The sequence below is a fragment of the Populus euphratica genome, unplaced genomic scaffold (assembly GCF_000495115.2).
Source record: "Populus euphratica unplaced genomic scaffold, PopEup_1.0 scaffold39.1, whole genome shotgun sequence".
Lineage (NCBI taxonomy): Eukaryota > Viridiplantae > Streptophyta > Magnoliopsida > Malpighiales > Salicaceae > Populus > Populus euphratica.
Genome location: NW_011499897.1, coordinates 571,128 through 588,226, shown reverse-complemented (window position 1 = coordinate 588,226; position 17,099 = coordinate 571,128). Strand labels below are relative to the sequence as shown.

Here is a 17,099-nt window from a genome sequence, read left to right as displayed (position 1 = left end):
CATTTGTGATTTTATTTAAAGTCACATGATTGCATTGCTTTTGGTGCTTGTTTACTGTTCAAGGGCCTGCCGCAATTTATGGTGTTCAAAGCATAAAAATAATAGTGTCCACTAGTTTCAGAAACGGGGTTATTTTTATATTTCAAAAATATTTTTAAAATAATTATAATTTTTTATATTTTTTAAAAAATTAATTTTTTTATGTTTTTAGGTTATTTTAATGTGCTGATATCAAAATTAAAATTTTAAAAATAATAATAAAAATATTATTTTAATACATTTTCAAGTATAAAATATTTTTAAAAACAATTATTAATGTTAAAGAACCATCTCAATTCAAAAACTTAAGTTGTTGGGTGAGGTTCCAGAATATGATTTATATTATTCTTTAATATATCTCCACAAGTAAAAGTCTTTTAGACTTGAAACTTGTATAGATCTATTTTATCTTGTATTTAATTTTTATCAAATAAATAAAAATTATAAAATTCGAACTCATGACCGTTTGGTTATCAAGGTTCTGCTACCATGTTAAAGAACCATCTCAACTTAAAAATTTAAACTATTAGATAAAATCTTGAAATATAATTTATATTATTCTATAACAAATAAGCTATTAATTATTGTCTTGCATTTGCATTAAATGTACAGAGTTATTCTCACGCATTAAACTTATACAACTAGGATTTAAGTAGTTCATGTTGTATTATTGTGATAATTAAAAATTAAAATGTAATTATATATCAAATTCAGTGTAAATAACATAAATTATTTGACTAATCATGTATATATTTTTTTATATTTTTTGTTAGTTAAAAACTAAAAGCCTCCAAAATACTAAACTAAACGGATTTTACATCTGATTTACGTTCATTTCTGGTCTTGCAATTAATTGCAATGAGAATTATTAAGCATATCCTAATCTCTTCTTCTTTCACTTAAGAGTGGAATTCTAATAGTGTATCTGGTGACTAAGGTTTCATCTGGCATTCCAGTTCAATTATTGTTTTGAAATTTTATTTTTAGTTTTAAATTGTACCACATTAATATCATCACTCGTTGCCTTAATAAAAATAAATTAAAAATAAAATTTAAAACATAAAAAAAAATTATTAAAAATAAAATTTAAAACATAAAAAACAATTATTATTTTGATTTATTTATAAATAAATAAATACCTTTTAAATTTTTTTTACCACAACACAAACATGCCCTAAAAATAACTGAGATATAATTCTAGATCTATCAACCAATTCCTCAATTACAACATCGAGAATGTCGCTCAAATTACATGCAGCGGGAAACAAAAAATGACCAAAAACATAACCTTTTTTTACACGGGCATTTTTTTTTTTTATCCAAAAACATAACCTTTTTTTACACGGGCAATTTTTTTTTTTTTTACGGATGAAATGTTGGGTTTCTTGAAATATATACATGCAATAAAAATAATAAATTTAATTTTTTTAAAAAATTTCAAAGATAGACAAATTTAGAGTTATTGATGATACATACAAGAATTACTATATCTAACCACTTGATTAGTTAAATGATATATTCACTGGCGAGAAAACTTTGTCATGACACATGCTTTGACATTGGACGTTAATTGCTGCAGCATCCAAGACAAATAATGTTGATGTTTCTATGTGATACTTTTATGCTTCCAAAGATTTCTCTGTATCCTCGTGGATTGACAAATTGAAGCACTCCTAATTAGCTCTCTGAACAGGCCAGGAGAGGAGCCACTCTGCGACAGTAGAATGATTTTTGTTGTTTAAAGCAGTTGAATTTTTGGTCCGAGTGAAAAGCTTCTTTAAATTGATCACAATCTAGAAACAAATGGGATCCATTTAATCATAGTTTTATACAAGTCGGTGATCCCTTAATGATTTTTTCAATCTTCTACTCGGAATCTATTGGTGTTTTTCAACTTCACAGGATCATGTGAGTAGAGTCGGTAGGCAGATGCAACTACCTTCATTTACTGTAATGACTTTTTCCAAGTGATAGAATTCCTCCACAGATATATATATATAGTTTGACTTTGCCAGAATGACATGATTTGACGAATTGGCTGAAATCATTCTGCTATTACAGCAGTCGATTACGATACTAATCCAAGATATGGTATAAATAACAAAATTACTTTTATAAGATTGCTTTACAGCTGTGTGATAAGGTGACGGTGGTCGGTTTTTTTAGAGTGTTTTTTTTTTTAATATATTAAAATAATATTTTTTTTAAATTTGTTTTTAATATTAATATATTAATTTAATATAATCCATAAACATAAAACAGAATTAATTTAAAATAAAAAAAATTCACATCTCAAACTTTTTCACAGACATTTTTAGAACACAAAAATAAAGAAACTCTTGATTTTAAAAAAATAAAATAAATTTATTGGATTTACTAGAGGATTCACTAGTTAGATTATTGTGAAGATCAGACGTGATCTCACAAATAAATTAAAAAAAATAATTATTGCTTGATATGCGAGCTTCTAATCTCACCTAAATCTTAATTAGTTTCCTCTTACAAAATGCTCTCGACTAAAATTCTCCAAATCTGAAATCCGCGTGTGATAAATAATTGTCTCAGCCAAAAAACACTGAGAGCTCATGGTGGCATTGATTGATCTGTCCACTCCCACACCGAGTTGCCCACAATTCCGATTCCAACAGAAGGAAAACTTTAAAGTTAAGTGGTGAAAAAGTCAAATGCAACGAATTCTGACATCATGGGTAATTATGGGAGACACGAACTGTACATGCAAAGCTGCAAGAACTATGAAGCCCTGACGAAGTGATCTGGTTTGCGCCGCACATGAAGAGATTTTTACTTGTCCCGTAAACCCTAAAAAAATCTGCAATTTCTTCTGGTTTGTTGTGTAGAACATCCAATTTCTTCGCCTTCTCTGTTATTGCAATCCTCAATTTAATGCGAAAATCAGACGGACTAGATGTTAATCTATTAACAAGATCAGCCCAGTTTACGTGGACCACCATCTTGTCGATATCGAAAGCATCTTCATGCTCCTTTGGCACCCCCCACTTTCCGTACTGTTTGCAAAGGTTGCTCTTCTCGTGAAACTTTTAACCGCGGATTGTGAGATTGGGGAGATATAGATAGTTCTTCAGCCAAATTGACCTCTGATTAAGGTTGATGTCTCGTAGATCAATTTATGGCACCCCACATGTTGCTTGCTTACATGGCACCGCATCATGATATAAATGTGTTGTGTCTCATCGGCATAATAATTAAGAAGATTGCTCTCAAGTTAATGGATGGTGTCTGTGGTAAAGTAACTGTAACTGAGATGTGGAAAGGTGGCTGTGCTGCCTGCTCATGAAATGAATAGACGGCTAAAAAATATCTATCTCTGCTTGGATAAATTGGCACTGGGCAGGCTTTCGTACACTGTAGATCAGCCGTTCTTTGTCTGTCTTTTGAAAGAAATGGGCATGGGACAAGTTGGGCCAAGCTTGCTTATGGAAAAGATTGAAGAAACAGGTGATCAGAGCTTGAATACTGATAGCAAGACTGCTCGCACCAGTATATGGAGTCCATTGAGTCAGGCCCATTTAGATCAACCTCTGTGCTTTAGCTACTAGTTAACGTTAGCATAAACATTAACCAATAACATTGACAAAAATACTGAAACAATTGAAGTGGCCTTTACTGTTCATGTACGCTCCCCATCTCTTTTATTTGATTTCTTAAGCTAAACCTGTGACCTTTTTTTTTATAGTAACAAGTGGCATATGAAGTTATGTCAGATTAAGGCGTGGCCGTGCATGGAAAAAGGCTTAGCAAATAATTGTCCTCGAAGGCTGGTGAATATCACAGGTGGAAAGCAGAATTGTAGGCGAATAAGGTAAATATCACAGGTGGAAAGCAGAATTGTAGGCGAATAAGGTATTGTTTGTTTTTGTGTTTTAAAAATATTTTTTAAAAAATTAATATTTTTAATTTTTTATTAATTTCAAAATAATATATTTTTAGTATTTTTAAATTATTTTAATACATTAATATTAAAAATAATTTTTAAAAATAAAAAAATAATTAATATACATTTTACCACAAAAAACTATTTAAAAAACAATACCAGCTACACTTCCAACCGGGTAATGTGCGTGGCTGTTGAAGCTATGATATGCATTTGTTAACTAAACTTTTTAATGCTGTAAACTTAAGCTCGCTGTTAAATATGGATAATAATATTTGCTCATTATCACACTTTAAAATTGAGAGCAATACAACTTTTAAATATGCGAACGGACTTCGATCGACTTCAATTAAGAACTAACAAGTTTTTTTAGAGGTTTACCAATCATGCTTTTGAGTTTTTTTCCCTTGTATAACGTTGTTTAAGGAAGAGAACTTCATGCACCAATTTTATTTTCAGTAGCTTTAATACAAAGAAAAATAAGTTCTTACCAAACAAAGTTTAAAAAATAAAAAAATATTTTCATCCAAAGATGAATTTTTAAAAGAAAAATATTCAAAAATAAATAGAGGCTAGGATAGTTTGATTTTTAGATGTTTTAAGAGGAAAAAACATGTATATGATGGGTTTTTTTTAAGAAAGATATAAACTGATGGTTTCAATTTGTAGAGAGAGAGGAAGCTGTTGTGTTTATGTTGAATGATGGGTTTTTTTTAGAAAGATATAAACTGATGTTTTCAATTTGTAGAGAGAGAGGAAGCTGTTGTGTTTATGTTGAAGGTGAGTTTAAATTTTATGATATGTCACGCTTTTAAAATAGTGATATTCCGCTAAAAAAAATAAAATAAAAATTACTGTGCTAATCTTTTTTAAAAAACCCCTCTTAAGGTAATTGAAAAGGCTGACATACTATTTCCCTCCTGAAAGGCCCCGCTTGACCGGCGATGCTCAAAAGGTCATCTATTGGGCCTTTCACCATAAACTAAAATCTGGCAAGTCCTGATTTGTTCTCTCTGCGGTTTTATTGTTCGGCTTTTGTTCACCATGAAATATTTTCCTTCAATGAGTGTCGCATAAATGCAAGCCTTGGTGTTTGCAGGGAGTCATGGAAACTCAGTTGATAGTGTACAGAACATCCGAACAAAATTTCTCTTAAGGGTCTGCTTAACGGCCAAGATCGGTAATTTATGGAAAGTAGTAGTCTCTAAATTTTTATGATCCATCATGCTGCTATCATGGGTGATTGAATGTTGCCTGTGTTTCGTGATTTGATGACATCCTTGAAAATAGTAGATTGCAAACTCAATGGTTAAGAAATCTAATTTATGATTTCTGTCTCTTTTAGGAGCCCTAGTTTTGTAAGTCTTCATATTTGAAAACTAGATCGCGACATCCCTAATACTATTTGACCTAGATTTCAATGAGGCTTGCGATGTTTACATCCGTTGTCAAAGATATTTCATAATATATTCATAGTGCCAAAAAGAAAAGTAAGGTCATGTATAAATGCGAGAACTGTTCTTGTTCCTATCCTTTTCTGTTTGGTTGCCTTCTTCTGCATGTTCTGATTCATGATGTTGGGGTTCTTACCTTTGAGTCGGACTGTCGTGTAATAGATGAAGAAACTAGAAAGTGTCCATGATTCTCTTATCACAACAAACACATGGCTTTCATTATTCAAATCTTTCATTAAAATTCCCGTTGTTATATGTGTTTAGAAGATTCTATTATTCCACATCGATTAAAAAACTAGGTGGCTAAACCGAGTTAAGCTGGGACAATACCTCGTTAAAGGAGGTAATGGACACATATCATCAAATTTCTTCTTTGTTACTTGTATTCAATATGCTATGATACATTTATTCTATCTTGGAAATGATCTGCTGTTCTGAGCAAAATTCACATTCTCCGAGTTCCTGGTTGAGCTCCATTATACACAATTCATATTGTCTTTTTGCTTGTCCAATTTTTGTTATTGGCTGTTGTAACAAAGCATATTCTTGGCAAGTGTATTTTCCTGATTTTGCCTGAATCAAACTTAGCTGGGGACTACTATCCAGGACAGAGGGAGAAAAATAACTGTAATTACACCATTGAGAAAGTTTTTAAAAATTATTTTCATCAGTTTGTCTTTTTGAATTTACAGGTTATAGTGGGGAAGTTACAAAAAATGTTCTGCTTCTAGGCATTTGGTCAGAAGTGGAATCCCCCGGCCACAGGATACTTGTTTCCCTCGGCTTCAATGATGAGAAAGCCAAAGAACTTGAGGCTTCAAGTTGTGGACCTGGGTTTCTTGACGGATGATACCTTCCACGTTCTTGATGACCATTGATGTAATTTTTGTATTTGGACATGGCTTTTTTGAGCTCCTTGACTGAAATTGCAAACCCCACAATTCATGGATGGCCGTGTAAGTGTATCCTGCTCAGATATGTTCAATGAATGTTGGAAACAAGGAATCCTCTCATATTGAATCTTCAAAACGTTGCACTTTTTTTTTCCGGCTCCAGAAACCTCTTTCTTACAACCCATTTCATTATATGATGAAACTATCTAAAGATCGAATCGTAATTGGCCTTCCTTTAAGAACTGATCTGATGCAACCAGGAGTTGAAATTTGGAGTGATTCATGAACAGTGAATTGATGAAATGATGACATTGAATTGCCGAAAGGCTTGGAAACAGATAGAATCCTGAATGTTAGAAGTTCCATCAGGGAATTTTGTTAATTGAGTTTGCCCTTACATTAAATTTTCCTAGAGTTGAGTCATACTTTTCCAATTATACCAGTAAATCCTGCATTTACGTTGGGGATACTTGGAAAACTCTCATACTTCAGCACCATCTTCTGTTTCTATAGTTCGGTGGTTCACGCATTCTTTAATCCTAACATCCTCTTGCACGTCACAGGACGCAAGTTTTTGTGCCTTGTCGGCCTCTAATTGCCAATCAATCCCAACAACGAAACCTACCAACAAAATCAAGCACGCAGCTAATCCAATCAAGAAGCCTATCAACAACCCACCGAGGCCTAGGGCTGCTTTGAAGGCTAAGAGTATTGCTATTGGCACGGCTAGAAAATAGAACCCGCCAAGATTGGCATAGGTGCTCAACCATGGCCTAGCTGTTCCCCGGGCTATGCCTCCGCAAACTGCTAAAGGAAAATTTACCACTTCAATCAAAGCCATAAGCAACATCATCTTCTTTACACCTTTCCTGATCCCCTGATCATGGCTAAACAGAGACCCCCAAACACCTCTAGCCCCTACCATCACCAAGGCACCAACGCAACCTGAAACGGTGCTTGCTCCCAGAGACACATATGCAGATTGGTAAGCACGACCTGCTTGATTTGCACCAAGCTCATTTGACACACGAGTGGAAGCACAAGTTGCAAGCGATAGCATCACAGAGAAGAGCAAGTAGTCAAAGTTCATCACAATTGCTACCACTCCGACTGCTTGCCTGGCATTTGGTAGTCGTCCTGTAAGCAAGACCAAGATCTCCCAGCACCACCATTCAAGGCAGGTGGTAAGGCAACAAGGTGCACAAAGTTTTAGCAACCTGAGCCAGTCATGGACATCTTGATCTAACCACCCTCCCTCCTTCCACTTCCCTCCTTTCCTGTTTTCCATTATCAGCACGTATAAAGTAAGTAAAATGACGATTATAAGATCCGTTATCCATATTGCCATAGACACTCCCTCAAGTCCCTTGGCTTTTGCAAGTAAGATGTTGATCGGGATGTGAAAAGCTAGGCCCAAAGCAGAGCTAAACATTATAGGGACTGTTACACTTTGGGAGCTCAAGTATGCTTTGAGAGGACTAAGCAAACAGGTGATTATTAAGTCGGGGAGGAGATAAAAAAGGTAGTTCTTTGCAACACGTGAAATGTCTTCTTGTTGGCCAAAACGGATTAGAATCTTGTCCATGTTAAGCCACAAGAAAGATATAGGCAGGGTTGCAATTAGCAACAAGAAAGTTGCCATGAGGAGGGTCTTGTGTAGTAGCTTGAAATTTTTAGCTCCATAAGCTTGACCACAGATAGGTTCCATGGCACCACATAGCCCATTCAAGACAGAAAAACCAGTGAAATTAGCAAAAGTGAACCCAAGAGCACCACCAGCTAACTGGAGCTCTCCAAGTCTGCCTAGAAATGCAGTAGTGATGGCTGATTTGGCAAACCATGTCAAATTCATTGCCAACAAGGGCAGAGCCATCCCTCGCTGTGTTTTTATCTCCAAAAGAATCATTTGCATAAGATTTGCTGGCCATTTTTGGGTGGTAGGCGAAGATATTGGAGAAGGTCGAGAGGTTTTGTCAATACGATTCTCTTCAGATTTTGATGGTGCACACATTATGGTTGGGTAAAATGGATTGGAGGGTTTATACCAAATATATAATTTTGTTGATGAGAGAAGCACTCTGTGCTCCTTAGATAAGATAAGATAAATATTTTCTTAGTGCATGGTTTTCGTGAAGGTTTAGGTGTCTAAAGGAGGAGCAAATTGAGGCTTTTTGTAACCAATCAAGGAAGGGACATTGGGTGGTGGATTTATAGTAGTGGGAGATGAGAATGCAAAGGCCAAATCATGCACCCAGATTTTCTTTTAGACATATGAGATACTCTTTTCAATTTGGTGTTTAAAGAAAAAGATGATGACTAAGAGGATTGCCGATTGAGCTTGTACTGTGTGACTGCCAATGAATTCCCTCTTTAACTAGCTGCCAAAAAAAAAAAAAATGTTAGCATCAGATGTTTAGGTATTGTTGGTCTGATGTAGACGGTAAGACATAAATATACTTGGTTAAAGGGATAAAAAATATATATAAAAATAAATATATTAATATAATAATTTTAAAATAAATTTTTATATTTTAAAAACAAGAAGTACAAGGAGATACGTTTTAAAAATAATATTTATTATTTTTTTTAAATACTCATGAGAAAAACTCTTAATCCCAAACTTATCTAATAAAAACATTTAAGAATAAAAATAATTATAATTATAGTTTTAAAACAAAATTTAAGAATTCTCTTAAATAAGACTAAGTTATGAATCAGGAGTGTCAATTGGGTTGACATTAGGTAATTTAATTTTTTTAAATCAAAATAATTTTATTTTAACTATTTTTTCTTGAAAAAAATTCAATGAGTTTTTTATCAGGTTTTATCTTATATTGATCAGGTTATGGGTCAACTCAGGTTTTTGACCGGATTAAGTAAGGTTAATCATTTTTTTATTTATTTATAATTTGGATCAATCAAAGCTCCAAGTTGTTCGAGTCCCAAGAAAACTTGTCGGGTCGATCCATGTTATTATATTATTATTAATTTAAACATTTAATGTAAACTAAAGTAAATATAATAATATCTAATTATTTTTTTAGAAAATATACAACTCTGAAAGTTGTATATATTAAGGTCCGAGTCATGAATCAAAAGTATCAACCCTAATTTTTTTTAAAGGATAAAAATAATATTATTTTGATAAATTATTTTTAAAAAATTATTTTTTTCATATTTTATTCTATCTTATCTATTATAAACCAAACATAAAATAATAAGGATAAAAATAATATTATTTTGATAAATTATTTTTTAAAAAATAATTTTTTTCATATTTTATTCTACCTTATCCATTATAAACCAAACATGAAATGAAGGCATTCTGTTTTCTATATTATTATCATACACAATTTTGTTTTTATATCATAATCTTTCTTATCTTCTACGTTTCTATATTATCTCTAATCCCGGTAAAAAATAAAACATTATCTTAAAATTTGATATGTTCAAAAAGCTTTTCAAAATCTCTTGTATTGTGGTTGCTACAAGCGAAGTTTTGTCACTTTAATTAACGGTACTATGACATGAAAAAAATAAGACAAATATGGAAGGAAAAAAAGTTAAGTGAGAGATGTTAAGTTTGAAATGTGTATTTATGGCACAGTCATAATATTTTTTTTTTTCCTACAATAGATTTGTAACGGTTTTGTATTTCTTCTCCTCAATGAGAAAAACACGAATTTAATATGGATTCTATCGCCAACTTTTCACAACCAAACACCTTTCATCACTGCCAATTGGGTAATTTGCTGTATTCTCATATTTACAAAGAGGCTGTACGTAGTATGCATAATTATGTGTATTGAATAGTCTCAGCTATTGCCCCCTTGATGCATTCCGTAATCCGTTACTGTATAGCCCGCCCATTTCCTCTCAGACAAGCACGTAACTATCTCCGTCGGGCTAGCGGCTCTATCTTCTACTGATATCGAGCTAGGTCCATATAGCTAAATTTATTTTCCAGTGGAACACCAGAAGAATGTAGAAAACGAGCGGAACATGTAGTGGTATATACTGTCTTTTGTGTCCGCCTCCGATATTCCCCATATCTTCCACGAGCCTCCTTCATTCGATAACAATGGCATCACCGACTAATTATCTACATGTTATAATTTCTTTTGTGTTTTGGTGTTGGCATTGGAATATGTTCGGCTCCAGAAAATTCGAATGTTTGGCTGACCTACTAAGAAGCCATAGATGCAGTAAAAAATGAAAATAAGAGAATATTATGAAACGAATTGCTTTGTAGATTTCATAGAATATTGGTAAACCCAGGAATCTTAACGAGTCACAAATTACTATGAACTTAGACAGGGAGTATACTCCAGGCATTATTTAGTCACCGTTCTCGGTTGAAATTATTTTACAAGACATTAAAAATACGAGGAAGTTCTCATACATGTCCGCACGAGTTAAATTGTATGTTTTGTCCCTTTCCACAAAGAACCGGCCTCTCCGTTGCATCCATGTTTCTTCTTCTTCTTCTTCTTTTAATATTTTAAACAACAAACGCAAATCTGAGCCTCCTGAGAAGCAGATCCAATGTGCTCTTGTAATAACAACTATATTTATGTCCTGATCAAAGTAGAGATTTGATTTTGATATGATATGTAAATACTGCCTCTGGATTTCCTAAGCACCAAAACCTAGAAGATATTAACAGAAGAAAAAAGAGGGGCTAAAAATAGGTGGGCGATGTCCTGGTCGATGGATGAAGCTTCAAAATTCGAAGGGCTAAGATAAAAAACGGGTCTGCATTTGACGAAAAGGAGTCGAGCAATAATGCAGTGGTCCTGAATGGCATTTCAACTTGAGGTGGCTAAATGGGTATCAATGTTCAGAACCGTGAGGAATCAAAAGAGACTTTCAGGGCCATCATATCTAAGGCTTTACGCTTTTCTTTCAATTATTTAAAAGGCACTAACTATCTAGGTGTTTTATATTCAATCTCTGTTTTTTTTTTTTCCCAAAAGAAAATAAACATCTAGCTCTTTCATTTCATTGTCTGTTCTCCAAAAGCAAGTCGCAAGTTAGAAACTCTAATGGTGAAGATCTGTGATAGAAGAGGGTGTGGCCTTTAGCGGTCTCTTTTATAATAAGATGAGTATTTTTTGTCAATTTATAATGATTATTTTGATGATAATTATATTAAAAATAGTAGCATGAATAATGACAAGAATAACAATAATGATATCATTAATAGTGTTCTCATTAATAAATTAATAAATTAAAGATCTAGTGTAAAGTAATTAAGAAAGGTTTTAAACAAAAAAGAAATTATTGATTTAAGCTATGCTGGTTTTCTTTTTATTATAAATTTACTATATTTTATTATAAAGATAGATTTGTTTAAGAGTTATATGGATATAATATATGTTGATGAAGAACTAAAATTGATATCTAGAATTGTTATGTACCGTAAACAAGAAAAGAAAGTGAGTTGAAGAAACTTGATTAAATATTTTATTGATGAAGGTAATTATAATTTAAAATAAAAAATGAGTTTTTTTAATATATGGAAATTAATGCAAATGTTTTTAGTCATAAACATAACCTTATGATAACTGGTATAAGTTTTGATCTAATTATTGAATTTATCTAACATTTTACTTGGAGATTTTAGAGGTTTTATTTCTTATGGGTTGTGATTTTGATAGCATATGAGGTTGTTAAGGCTCTCAAATTAGGTCAATAAGTTTCTTTTTGGGTTTTGTTATGTATTTTTATTTATTATGTAATTTTTTTTTATTTTTAAAGATTTATTTAAGAAGTTTTTTCTAGTGCACAAGTAGCCTAAAAGAGATTCAATAATAAGTTTTGATCAGAAAAAAAATATTCTGCAATACAAATTTGAATTAGGGTTCTTGTGAATGAAACCCTTTTCAATAGATTTTGTCTTTCTTTATACTTGTTTTTCTTATATTATTTCCATCTGCGTCACTTACTTTCTTATGTCAACAATCTCATGCATGCACCATGTATACCATTGAGGGTAGTTTCTCCACATTACCAAGTTTGATTTCTTCTTATCTACATCTTGAGTTTATGTGGAAAAAGAAGCCAGAGAAAAGAGAAATGGAGAGTGGAGACACATCATATGGTCATAATTGTTGTCTTACCACATTTGACAACAAAAACATCCTTAAATGGCAAAAACTATAAGTTTCAAAGACGAGTTACCTCTGTTCATGCTAATGTAGAAAGCCTTGAACAGGTAACAACCCTCCACAGACTCCTATTCCTTTCTTTTCTTATGATGGCAGGCAAAATCAAAACAGAGCAGCTTCGCAAAGAAATTCACCATATATATGCACAATACCATTCTCTATGGTTTATAACCTTACGCATGCAGTCCAAGAATTCCAAATACGAAAGAGTAAAGAAGGGTTTGAAAGGACAGTAGACATCATTGATTCCTTTTCTTCTTTACAATGACCACTTTGCTTTCCAATTGTTCCCCGTTTATATAAAGCATGCATATCTACCTTACTTCCATAGTGGTATAATCCTTTAATGGATCTCTATGATTGAGTATCCACACTCCCGTGATTTTTCATTCTTTTTTAGCGTTGGTGATGACAGGCCTGTGACACTCTAGAGTTATGAATATTTTATGATGAGGTCCCTAAGATTTTGTATATTTGAGCTTAATATCATCAGGATCTAGAGTATTAGGAGTGGAAGAATCAAACCTAAATGCCCATTCAACATACAAAGCTAGATGCGAAATGATTTCGTTACCTGTACCATGTATAAAGCTCCATTTTATGCCATAGTGCAACCTTTATGCAAAGGATTTGCGATTGATAGATAAGGACAAACAAAAGCAACATGTTATCTTAAAAACGAATAATTATATTTATAAAGGAGTTAATTCCAGTGGGATTTGATGAATTTAAGATGTTGCGTTGCTTTCTGACGAGGAATGTACTAAGAAGCATGATGAATATCGCTTTGACAAGTCAATAAACTTCACCATAAAATATTCATCAGAAATGAGAGAAAGAGTGCTGTATTACACAGACAATTATGGGAGTTTGAGATCTTCATTGTTTAACTGGCCATGTTAGGTTACTCTGTTATTTGAGTAACTTTTTTTTTTAATTTAAAAAAAGATGTCTTATGCTTAATAACCATAAGAAATAGAATTCAAAAACCATATAAAAAAACGAGACTTGAATCTAGTACCTTTGGTATCCAAAAATATATCATGACCAAATTATCAGCAATTTGTTAATGCAACCTTGATCTGCCACATAGTGCACCACAACACAGCAAGGATAGGCTTATCTATAATCTATCAATCATTTTCACGGAAAGGAAGGGGCACAATGTAATGAGTTGCATGTAATGAGTTGTCAAAATCCAATTATAAATAAAATTGATATATTAAATAATTAAATAATTATTTAATTTAAATAATTTGATTTATTTATTTTTAAAAAATATTTGATAGTTTGATATGAAAAATTTATTAGGTTGGTGGCAGGTAATTAGTAATACTTAATAAGTTTGGGTGACTAGTATTTATAAAATATCTGATTTAACGGATGTGGAGGCTTTTAGATGTTTAAATTAGTAATTTTATAAAGAAAAAAAATATAATGATATTTAAAAAAAATAAATTTTAAAAATATATATGCTGAATGTTAAAAATAAAAAGATTATAAACTTTAAATTTAAAAAATTTATGTTGTATTTATAATCTATTAATTTTTTTTTTTGGAGAGGAGGAGCTTAAATGAAATTTTATAATTGTGATATTTGGAGTTGTATTTTATTTAAAATAATATATATTAAATTAATATAAAATATTAAGGGATCTGATCCTTAAAAAAAATTTAAAAAAATATTAAACTCGAACAAAGTATATAAATTTATTAAAAATAAAAAATAAATCTAATCACGTTAACTCGAACACATTTACCTCAAGCATAATAAGCATAATAGCTTAAACTCATGTAAATGATGAGGTTCTTGTCCATATGAGTGATGCAGCACGCCCAACAAACTGGTGTCCGCCTAGCAGAGTCCTAGGCTACCATGCCCATGCATCTTGGTAGCAGATGGGCTTGGTGTGGTACCCAAGCCTTTGGTAATGGTTTTTTTTAAGGTTTTTTTTTTTTTTCAATTTATTAAATTTGATTTTATCACCTAGTTTTCTGCATTTCCAGTAAATGGAGAGGGTAGCTGCAGCGCTCCGTGTGCATGGATACTACACTCATTGATGAGCATGAGGACCTCATCATGCTAAAGTTTTGTGAAAGAGACTGGACTTATGTCCCCCTGTACAATAGTTACAAGATGTACCATGTTTGCAGGTTGTAAGGAACAAATTTCTGTTTTTACCATTTACATGAAGGAAGTTGCCCTTGCTAAGGAGGGGAAAAAATAAAGAAGAAAGAAAAAAAAGAAAGGAAGAACATAAATGAACAGAGTATCGGCAAGATCAAGATCACATGACGGCAATTTTGGGGGTTAGCAATCCCATATATTCGAAACTGCAGCATCAATTATAATTCTCAGTTCTTTCCCGAGCTGATATGCCAATATTCTCCTATCAATTCAAATCAGATATCTAATCAAGTTTGGAGTCATATCCCAATATGCTGATGCAGGGTTCGTAGTTTTATAGGTTAGGCCAGACTCCAACAGAATGATTCCCCCCACATCCGTAATCACAATATAAGAACATAATCTGCTTGAAATCTGTGGAATTCCACGATCACACACCTCTCAATTATGAGAGTGAGCATATAGTAATGTTTAATTTTTTTAACAAATACTGGATTCCCTTCTATTCTCATTTTCTTCTCTCCTTCCTGAATTAACAGGGTAATCACAGGCTCCATTGTCAGATGTCAAGGGATTTACTGAACTCCACTGCTACATGGACATAACCATGACCGTAATGATGACAGGTGCTGAAATACCTTGGTTTGGGTACTTGTCACAGGCTCACATAACCCATAAATCAAATCCAATGATCTCGTCTTCTTGTTTGACTGGTACTGGATCATCACATGTCAATTCACTCAAAGGTCATAAAGATTGTTTCCAGCAGATGCTTTCCGCCAGATACCTCTCCTTCCACACACGAGTTAGTTTTGGTATGTCTGTAGGGCCTTTCTAGTTTCTAGAAACTTCATGATCAAGTTGACAGCCTACTAAAACAGAGCCACATCACATGCATCTCCACCAAAATATTCTCATTCCGAGAACCCAATCAGCCTTCTTCCTTCTCCTTTCTTATTAACAATCATTGCCATATATGCAAATCTCATCATTCCTTGCTTCCACTCCCCACCATTATACCATTACCAATACTATACCCCATCTTGTCAATCACTATGAACTTTGCTTACGGAGATTGAGGAAGTGGCGTAAAAATTCCTTCATCAGTTTACATTGAATAGGAGCAACAAAAGAGACTTTAAGGTATCACTTCATTCATCTAGCTTTGCAGCCATGAAAGCTTCGAGTTAGCTTAAGCAAGTGTTCAAACTCATTGACACTAATGGTGATGGAAAAATATCCTGTTCGAGCTAAGTGCATTACTGGTCTCTTTGGGGCACAAGAAATGTGCCGCCAAGAAAGAAGCTGAGAAAATTATTAGATGGTTGGGTTCAAATGGGGATGGATACATTGACTTGGATGATATTTTGAATGTTATAACTAACTGTGGCAGCGAGAAAGATGATCTTATGGATGCTTTTCTTATATTTGACATCGATGAGAATGGATTTATATCAGCTAAGAAGCTGAACCAGGTACTGACTGGCCTAGGTTCCAAGCAATGTGATCCTGAGGAATGTTTTCTGATGATGAAAGGAGTTGACAAGGATGGAAATGGGCTTGTAGATTAACGGGAATTCAAATCAATGATGGCTGGGGTGAAAAAAACCCGACCAACCAATTAAATCGAAAAAATTAAAAAGAAATTAATTGAAAAAACCAAATCAATAGAAAAAATCAAATAAACCAATTAAAAAATAAAAAATCACTTGGTTAGGTTTGATTCTAGTTTAAAAAAGTTTAAATTAATTAACGGGACTAAACCATACTAATTTAAATAATTTTAAAAAAGATATAAAAAAAAACATCTCTAATCCTGAATCATTTTAACCCTTTTCTCCCCCTCTTCCTAGCCTTCCTAGCTCATGCAGAAAGTTCGGGTTAGAATAAAACAAAGAAGAAGATCTAGGAAGCTAGTGAAAAATGATCTGTGCCAAACAATTAAGTCCAGAGAGCTAAAACTAATACTAAATCTAAGCTGCAAACGCTTTTCGAGGGTCGATCACGGAAAGAAACTTGCTTCCCCATCCCTCCCTCTCCCCTGTGCTCTTCTTTCTCATTTTCTCTCATATGTTAACATTAAATCTTAGTGTTAAGTTTTGAGTCTTTGACACCACATCTTGACTACCCACACTTGCAGGACTTTGTAAAGAAAATTAAGGGAGAAGCTTTAGGTCCATGGCTATTCAAGGAAGGAATAATTCTCTTTAACGGCCGAGTTTATCTCTTGCCCACATTTGACTTTATTATTTTTATTATCAAGGAATCTCATCTCAACACTCACAAAGGCCACCACAAATCTTCATTGGTTCCTAGTTTTCCTGGTTTTTATGTTAAAAAATTGACTTGAATTGAACAAAATTGATTCGGTTTGAACTGATTCTCGATTTGATTCAGGTTATATTAGTTTGGTTGAATTTTAATGTTAAAATCGGAAAAAATCGGATCATAAAAACCCCTAATGATGGCAACAACATGACCAGGTTTAAAACATCAAATTTT

General features: G+C 33.0%; 2 protein-coding genes across 2 annotated transcripts; one reads left to right on the top strand and one right to left on the bottom strand.

Moving 5' to 3' along the window:
- Positions 1-6,421: 6,421 nt before the first annotated feature.
- Positions 6,422-8,519, bottom strand: LOC105132217 (MATE efflux family protein). The gene has a single exon (XM_011035565.1). The coding sequence runs from the start codon at positions 8,308-8,310 to the stop codon at positions 6,781-6,783; it is 1,530 nt and encodes a 509-aa protein (XP_011033867.1). The 5' UTR covers positions 8,311-8,519; the 3' UTR covers positions 6,422-6,780.
- Positions 8,520-15,216: 6,697 nt separating this feature from the next.
- LOC105132301 (probable calcium-binding protein CML25) lies at positions 15,217-16,168 on the top strand. Its single transcript, XM_011035711.1, has 2 exons — positions 15,217-15,402; positions 15,848-16,168. The coding sequence occupies exons 1-2, from the start codon at positions 15,217-15,219 to the stop codon at positions 16,166-16,168; spliced, it is 507 nt and encodes a 168-aa protein (XP_011034013.1).
- The last annotated feature ends 931 nt before the right edge of the window (positions 16,169-17,099 follow it).

Coding starts and splice junctions, on each gene's coding strand:
- LOC105132301 (XM_011035711.1), top strand. CDS start 15,217: ATGACAGGTGCTGAAATACCTTGGTTTGGGTACTTGTCACAGGCTCAC. Junction 15,403..15,847: donor ACCTCTCCTTCCACACACGA/GTTAGTTTTGGT, acceptor ATCCTGTTCGAG/CTAAGTGCATTACTGGTCTC.
- LOC105132217 (XM_011035565.1), bottom strand. CDS start 8,310: ATGTGTGCACCATCAAAATCTGAAGAGAATCGTATTGACAAAACCTCT.